At 33.2% G+C, this 9,076-nt stretch overlaps 1 protein-coding gene across 1 annotated transcript in view; it reads right to left on the bottom strand.

Annotated features, from left to right (window-relative positions):
- The window catches only part of HCN1 (hyperpolarization activated cyclic nucleotide gated potassium channel 1), a 369,296-nt gene that overhangs the window by 162,657 nt on the left and 197,563 nt on the right, over positions 1 to 9,076 (bottom strand). Inside the window, exon 3 of the mRNA XM_024740359.1 lies at positions 3,939 to 4,100. Within this exon, the coding sequence (XP_024596127.1) occupies positions 3,939 to 4,100 (162 nt within the window). The remainder of the gene's footprint in view (positions 1 to 3,938; positions 4,101 to 9,076) is intronic.

Here is a 9,076-nt window from a genome sequence, read left to right on the forward strand (position 1 = left end):
TGCAAGTCAGTATCTCTTACCTCTTCAGTGCAAGTAGCCCACCATGGTTAGTGATTGACTTTTTTTTAAATTAATTTTTATTGAAGTATAGTTGCTTTACAATGTTGTGTTAGCTTCTACTGCACAGCAAAATGAATCAGTCATATATAAATGGAGGGACTGACTTTTTAAAAAACAGCATTTAAGCAATGATTTTAGTGGAATTTATAAGGACTGGAAAGGAATTAGCTAAGAAGAATTGAGCTTCCTTCTATGGAATAAAATGCAGATTAGAAATAGTTAATATAACAATAAATATATTGAACAAATTACCAGTTAGTGATATAGTATAGTTATGGCAATGCCTCTGAATTTCTCATCTTAGGGCATATATGGATAACTAGCTAGTAATGTATAAATGTAGATAAGGATATAAATACAAATGTAAACATTATTAAGGAGGATTTAAATATATATAGAGATAAGGGTATAGATATACATGCAAATGTGTTTAAGAAATATTTTAAATGTATATATATGAAAATAAGAATATAGATATAAATGCAAAAGTGGTTAAGGAGGATTCAAAATAGTATTTAAAAATATAAATCATTTAAGAGCATGATATGGAAAAGAAGGAAGGCATAAGGAATTCGCTGCACACTCTACCTAATCATTATCTTAAATCATTTAGTACCAATGTCAAATGTTAAAGCACAATTGTCAAGCCCAGACCCCAAAATGACTAGCATCAATCATGTCCTGCATCCACCCTGATCTGGCTTCCCAATTTTGGCCTTCCCAATATGATTTTCTTTTTCTACATCTACGTCTCATATCAGTCTTGCCACTTTTTAGTGTCAAAGCTCAAATGCTGATTTTCAAGTGACTTTTTACTGTAATTGGTGTGCTGTGACTACAAGTTTCTTTTTTTGTAACTACTTTCTTAAACTGTTTTCTATAATCTGTGCAACATAAGGTATTCTAACGTAGTTTAGAACAGAAATTATAGAGCCAGATAGATATGCATTCTAATCTTGATTCTATAATCTACTACATGTGTGACACTGAACAATTAGTTTAACCTCTAAAAATCTGAGTTTTCTGAACTGCAAAATGGAGGAGAATAGTACATACCTCATTTTTCTGCTGTGAGGACCAAATAAGATAGCCTTTTTCAAAGCACTGAGGTTTGTATACAGTAAGCATGATATGTAAATATAGAGTGCTTTTTTCTTATATTGGATTTTCATTTCTCCTTTAAAACCCTCTTTGTATGTAAATACACTTTTCTCTGTTTTGTTGTGATGGATGGAAGTTTTTTGAGAATTCAATAACTTTAGGATAGAAAATAATATTTTCAAGGTCAAAAGATACTATTGAGATTCTCTATTGATTAAAAATTGTCTTTTTTATGGTTATTATCTCCTTTATATCACTAATATTCACAATATAGAAGAATTTCTGGTCCTTATAGTTGAATGTAAGACTTAACTCTTTCCTATGCTCTACATTAGAGTTAGACATGGAAATAATATTAAATAAATGTGAAAGAAAATAGGAGCCAATTTCCTAAGTAAAACTGCAGCCAAAAAGAAAAAAACCCAAGAAGCAAATTGCAAATTCAGGAAAGGTATTTTGTTCAACATCAGAATATAGCAAAGGTTTGACTATGTTAGATTAAAAACAAACACAGACGCAAATGGGCACATATAGAGGCATTTAAAGAAAAATGAGCAAGACATTAAAATTTTTCTTCATTAAATGTGTTTACCACTATACATATTAACTAGTATATTTCCTAATATTATAATTATACAATTATATGCCATTTATGGATACCTAATAACAATTCCTTTACTCTTTCAATAATGACAATTGCTATTTTTTAAAAGATACATAGAGAAAATTTAAAATAATAATTATTTGCAAATTTAAATATTAGTTGGTGCCAATGATGAATCATCTTTTGGCAGCGGTGTTAGTGTTTTTTATAACTATTCACTCAGTCAGCAGTGAGTTTATAAGAGCCGTTGTTTTTTCCTCATCCCCAAATATCTTAGTACTGTCTTTATGTTTGCTTCTTCAGTGATAAGAAAAGTGACAGATCTATAATCAATGAGACTACACAGATTTGAAAAGTGAGTTGATCAAACTCCTTGGTTTGTATCTTAGATACAGAAAGTTCCATAAAGAACATTTCTCAAACTTTTGATGATAAGTGACTAGGTTACAACAAATTACTATGTTTGGCAAAGTTGTAGGCAGTGGAGATAAAATATAGAACAAAATCCAGACAAATTCTTTGACTGAATGGCACTTATGCTCCAGTGTGGGGAACACAGAAAAATATAAATAACAAATAAGTGTGTGTGTGTGCATGCCCATGTGCGTGTGAGTTGCTAAATTCTTTTAAGATAAAATATAAACAAATTGGGTAATATATTAGGGTGGTTAGGGAAGGCTTCTGTGAGGCAGTGACATTTAAGCAGATATGAATGAAATGAAGGAGAGATCCAGGTGAATACTGGGCCTCAAAGAAAGGAGTGAAAGGAATAAAGAATGGAGGAAAGGAGGGAGGGAGGAAGGGAGAAAAATACGTAGGCAAGAAGAGACAAAAGGGAGAAAAAAAGACATTCTTCTCAACATGTGCTATAAACCCCTCTTGCCTTCAGACACAAAGCCTGAGCTTCATTGGTTAGGAGACAAAAATGTATATTCTTAAGATGTCTATGTCATTTTTACAATAACAATCTATGAAATTAATAATAGAACAGTCCGGAAAAGAAGAGGGTGTTCGATTTATGCCAAAGTTAAAATTCTGTGAAAGTCTCATAAAATTTACCACCTATAAAATCTGAAACATAAGAGAAGGCTATTCTGATGTGCAGTTAACTTAAATAACGTTTTATTAAATATAAGGTAATTAAAATGTAATGCAAGAAGAAAATATGAGAACTTAAAGAGCGAACAAATATCTGTGAATATATATATTAAAAATATTCACGGGCTTCCCTGGTGGCGCAGTGGTTGAGAATCTGCCTGCCAATGCAGGGGACACGGGTTCGAGCCCTAGTCTGGGAGGATCCCACATGCCGCAGAGCAACTAGGCCCGTGAGCCACAACTACTGAGCCTGTGTGTCTGGAGCTTGTGCTCCGCAACAAGAGAGGCCGCGACAGTGAGAGGCCCGCGCACCGCGATGAAGAGTGGCCCCCACTCGCCGCAACTAGAGAAAGCCCTCGCACAGAAACGAAGACCCAACACAGCCAAAAATAAATAAATAAATTTTTTTTAAAAAAAAATTCACAATTGTTTCAATTCCTTTGTGACTGTTGCACTACGTATATCCAAATGAATGCTCTTAAAATTAAATGTGAATATAAGTACACTTAACTATGTAAATCAATTTTCTATTTCACAGACATTTTTATATTTACATGTCTTTTATGGTAAAGTTTAAAGGCTATCTTTCCCATGATGTTTTCTCTAGAAGGAAGTACTATCTGAAATATCATTGCATGTCATACATATCTCATTTGCATTTACACTGATGTAACATGTCTGCATGTTTACAATGCCTAGAATTGCATGTCTTGAACACAGTAAATGCTAAAATCATGTTGAAAGAAAGAAGTTATTCTGAGCAGTAGGCATTTTTAAAAGAATGTTGTACAATACTATGACTATATGTGTGTGTACCTTTGAAATAAAATATGTCTCAATATACACAGAGTAAGATATCTAAAAAATAGAGGCTGTAACATATACATCCCCCTGGAACATTTCATGTAAATAAACTTTAGCTGTAGAAACAGAAACATCTGATTTTATATCCACAGAAGCAAAATTAAGTTTTCTTTCACCATTTATGGGGCTAATTAGATCATTCTAACATAAATATTTAGAACTTGTTGGCAAAACGTAGAAAACACAGTGTAAAATAAGACGAATTACTTACAACCATCTCATTTAGAGACACCCAGCAATCTGGTGGAAAGTCCTGCAGCAGTGGTACCAAGAACTGAAGACAGCCATCCCAGTGGCAAAGGAGCAGCATCATGCCGATGAGGTTAAAAATCCTCACCACAGCGCTGGCGAGATCATACGTCATGTGGAAAATCTGTTGACCAAAATATAAAATCAATTATTAGAATCAAATTTTTAAAAGTCAAGAATACTACCAATGTCGGTAGACACTGACATTATATAGTCCAAGTATCAATTTAATAAAAATACAGAAAGAACTTTTACAAATAGAAACAGAGATTGCATGTCTTTATCCTTACATTGAGGTCTGGCACTCTATGAGTATTACAACCAACTGTGGGTTCTCCATGAGGAACAGAGGTGACATGAATACATTAAATCGATGAGTCATGTTTTAAAGAACATTGGTTTTGCCAGGAGTTTTTCACTTACTGTCCTTTCAAGCATTTTAGCAAAGGTGTTTTAAAAGAAGTTAGCAAATTTGACAAATGATGGGCACACGCTTCTCTGCTTCTCATTCCTTGATAACAGATTTGTTGAGAACCAAAAAAGTAACCCAAGGACTGAAAACCATTAGCAAAAGTAGTTTAATTGCAAAACATAAAGGAAGATTGACAATTAACTGCAGTTAACTTTATAGCTATATGAGTTAGAGCTACTTCTTTTATTGTGCAGATTGAACGTGAATAGTGGCTTTTGAGATAAAAGTTCTCTGAATGGTTAAAAAACAACCGTGCAGCACATTTTAAAAATTAAAATTGTTATGTCCATTGTATTATCTGTATGCTACAGGTTTCCCTTTCCTGTGAAACTTTATTTGTATTTTCACAACATCCATTATGATAGGTTAGATTATTTCAGAAAGCACAAAAAATTGACAAATGAACATTCTCCATCAGAATTTTACAAGTGGAAACTTACATACAGCTTTATATTTATAACTTCTAATTCAGAACCTGAATCCTTTCTTTAGTAGCTCATGTGTTATATCATTTTTCCATTGCTAATACGGTTTCTGCTTATATTTCACCTAGTCTAGAATAACAAAATCCACTTGGGAGCTGATGTATAATTGTTAAAGTGCTACTGAGTTAATAAAATTAATAACTATGTATAAATACACAAAGAAACGACACCTTGAGATACTTAGGATCACATTTTGTATAATTCACCAAAAGAATGGTCTATTTTTGAAGTAATGAGGACAACATGTATTGAGAAATTAACTGAGAAACAGGAAAAAAACTCTCAAATTTAATACTTTGATTTAGAAACTATATCTTGGTAAGGAAACTTCTATAATTCTTAAGAAATGCATACTGAAGTGTGTAGAGGTAACATGACAGCACAGCTGGGTTTTGCTTTTATAAAATCAGCAAATCTATCTTTAATTAAATGTTTTTCACTTTGATATATTTCTATTAGCCATTAATTCTTTCTTTAAACAATCTTCCTTTTTGACACAGTAATCAGAGTGAGCAAAAAAAAAAAAATCCTTCTTTGTGGGAATGTACACACTGTTCTGAATTTTTTTGAAAGTAAGATTGGGATCCTGGATTTTAAAGTCAGCAGATCACGTATTTTGATATCAGACAGCTTATATGAGTAGCAATTTATTTTAAAGCATTAAGAATTTTATTTCCTGTAAAATATTTTTATTTTATTTTTTGTGACTTTCAAGTCTTGTTTTATATTTTTTTAAATTTTTATTGGAGTATAGTTGATTTACAATGTTGTATTAAGTTTCAGGTTATAGCAAAGTCAATCAGTTATACATATTTTTAAATTTGGTTTTGTGTTTGGCAAACCCAAAGAAAAGTCCTTTTAATGTTCTTTCCTCTGATATTTCTTGGCCACTGAATTTGAAAATAAAATAGTACCAACATTTTTATCAATAACTTTTCATGAAAAGTAACAGTAAAATACAATAAAAAAGTTTTTTACTACTAAAGTAGGGAAAGAAAATCACCATGGATTTCATTTTTTGGTTTAGTAATAGAATTCTATATTTATATCTAAGCATTTCCTGACAAAATGGACATATTGAACAATATGTCTTTTGGGTAAGTGTTACATAGTTGAGAAATAGGGTAAAACTGAAGAACGTAAACTTCTGGATCAAACAAGAAACTAATCTCCTTTCAACCTTATTATCTAAAATAAACAATATCTGAAACTGTCTGCCAATTATCTGTAAACTATAAAATATGGGCAGCAACCGGCATTCAACTATAAGATTTTAGAATGAAGTTTGGGATGTTACAGAGAATTAGGGCCCATTCTCGGTATAGCTGACTTTTATGGATTTTCTACTTTCTTTATCAGGAGTTAGATTCTTTTTGTAAGGTCTTAAGTGATTATTTACTGAAATAAGATAACATATTCTAACGGTTATTCACCAATTCCTTTAATAAAACCCTGTTATTTCTAAATTGTTTTCCAGAGAAACAGAACCACTATTTTCATAAAGGAAGTTAATGGGGTTATAAGGCCTTTCATAATATATTAGAAACACATTTTTTTGGTTTTGCTTCTATGTGATTACTGAACTCCTATTGTACAGGATAATCCCTAGAATTAAGCCTAACCTCTACCCCATTTCTATTCCTAACTTCACAATGTTACTATACTATACTCATGCTAGATTTATATACTAACTCTACTGTAGAGTGCTCACATAATTAATTTCATAAACGGTCTCCCTTTTGGGCCTTTAACATTATGTGTTCAAAAGTGATCTCACTTTCTGGAGCTATTCCAAAATCTAACATTGGAAGAGGCACAGCAAGTTGGCTATTTTGACACTGGTTAATATCAAAAGCTAATTACAAATAGTCAAATCCATGTAGCTCCATCCTGATTTATCTACCTGACAAAAGGACATCATAGTGTATATAGTATTACTTTTGATGCATACATAAATGTGTGTAGTTGCTTGGGCCCGATTTGATTGTCTGTTGAGCTCTTATAATTAATACACCCTGGAAGGCATAAGCTTCACATGTGACCAGTTGCTGAGATATTTATTTATTCATTCATTTATTTAATATTCATTATTTTTTAATTGAGATAACATTGGCTTGTAACATTATATAAGTTTCATGTTTACAACATTATATTTCTACTTCTGTATACACTACAGCATGCTTACCACCAAAAATTTGGTTTCCATCCATCACCATAAAGTCTACCCCCCTTACCCATTTTGTCCACCCCATGCTGTTTCCCCTCCAGTTACCACTACTCTGTTCTCTGTATCTAAGTGTTTGTTTTGTTTGTTTTGGTTTCTTCATTTATTTTGTTTCTTTTTTGTTTATTTATTTTTTATATTCCACATAGGAGTAAAATCATATGGCATTAATCTTGCTTCATCTGACCTACTTCACTTAGCATAATATCCTCAAGGTCCATCCATGTTGTTGCAAATGGTAAGATCCCAACTTTCTTATAGCTGAGCAGTATTCCTCTGTACTTGTATACCACATCTTTTTTATCCATTCATCCATGGATGGTCACTTAGGCTGTTTCCACATCTTGGCTATTATAAATAATACTGCTTGAATATAGGGGTGCATATATCTTTTCAAAATTAGTGTTCTTGTATTCTTTGGATAAATACCCAGAAATGGGATAGTTGAATCATATGGTAGATTATTAATGGCCCTGGTAAAACCTTGCTCATGGAAGATTTGGAATGAGAAGACTGCTTCCTTATGGAGCACATACATCTGCAGATAGTCACGCTAACCAAAAAAGGAAACATCTGGTCTACTTTAAGCAAGGCCATAACTTCTTATTGTCTAAGCGTAGCTTGTAAGATAAGTCTCAGGGCAACTTTACTCAACTTCCTGATCAAGTGGCCAACATCATTGATTAATTAATTAATATTTTCAGCTTTTTTCCATCTATGAGGTAGAAATCCTAAAGTGATAAATTCCTATCTAAATCTATTATCTTAGCGCTCCTGCATGCAAACCTGACAACTCAAAAACAGCACTGTAGATGACACTCAAATTGTTCAATGAATTGTAGTTATTAATTGTTAAATCAATTGTAAGTTGTAAATTGTTAAGTAAAGTATTAAATGAATGAATGAGACTGTTGCAGGGGGTTAACAATAACAGCAAAAGTAACATTTTATGATCTTAAGAGTGGAAAGTTTTCACTTTTGTGTCTTAAACCAAGGAATTTAAAAAAGAAAAACAACTTCATTATTTTCTACCTTCCAAGTAATCTGTACTTGAAACCTGATTTGCGTGCTCAGAGTGTGGGTAACAGAAAGACCATTCTGACCCACCAGCAATATGTTTTAAGCGGTACTTACAAGAGTCAACAGAAAAAAAAAATTAAAATAAGTTTGAAAGGTAGTGCTTTAATTTTATTTTCACCAAAACTAGACTACCAAATATGTCAGTGGAAGGCACTGTGCTTTACATTCGCCCAGCTCAGAACATTGTGTTTTTCATATGACTTCAAGGAGAGGAAAGAGCTGGTCACAGATACTCATTGAATTACTTTTATAATATTATAGTTCTAGAATTCTGCCCAGATGGAGTCTGATAACTCCAGATAGAATTGCTGGAAGAATTATCTGAGTAAGATAATTTGATTCCGAATCCCAAATCCTGCCCTAATATTTGCATATTTGTTCACCATAAGTATAATTTTTTGTGATATTTCTCCCAGGAGCAATATATAAACTATCCTGTTCTTAAAAGGTCGAATCCCTAACTGTGTTATATGGAGATATCCATAAATTAGCAGAGTGATTCCAAAATGCTTCCACACTCATTCTTGATAAGCTGGATTCAGGGGTCTCTCAATCTAATAACCCACCTATGAAATCGGTGAGACTTAACCAATCCTTAACTATTTGGTTTACTATGTTTTACTTAACCAAAAAATGGTCAATTTGGGCTTCCCTGGTGGCGCAGTGGTTGAGAGTCCGCCTGCCGATGCAGGGGACGTGGGTTCGTGCCCTGGTCCGGGAAGATCCCACATGCTGTGGAGCGGCTGGGCCCATGAGCCATGGTCGCTGAGCCTGCGCGTCCAGAGCCTGTGCTCTGCAACGGGAGAGGCCACAACAGTGAGAGACCCGCGTACCGCAAA

The sequence above is a fragment of the Neophocaena asiaeorientalis genome, unplaced genomic scaffold (genome assembly GCF_003031525.2).
Source record: "Neophocaena asiaeorientalis asiaeorientalis breed wild unplaced genomic scaffold, Neophocaena_asiaeorientalis_V1.1 scaffold57, whole genome shotgun sequence".
In the NCBI taxonomy this organism is placed as follows: Eukaryota; Metazoa; Chordata; class Mammalia; order Artiodactyla; family Phocoenidae; genus Neophocaena; species Neophocaena asiaeorientalis.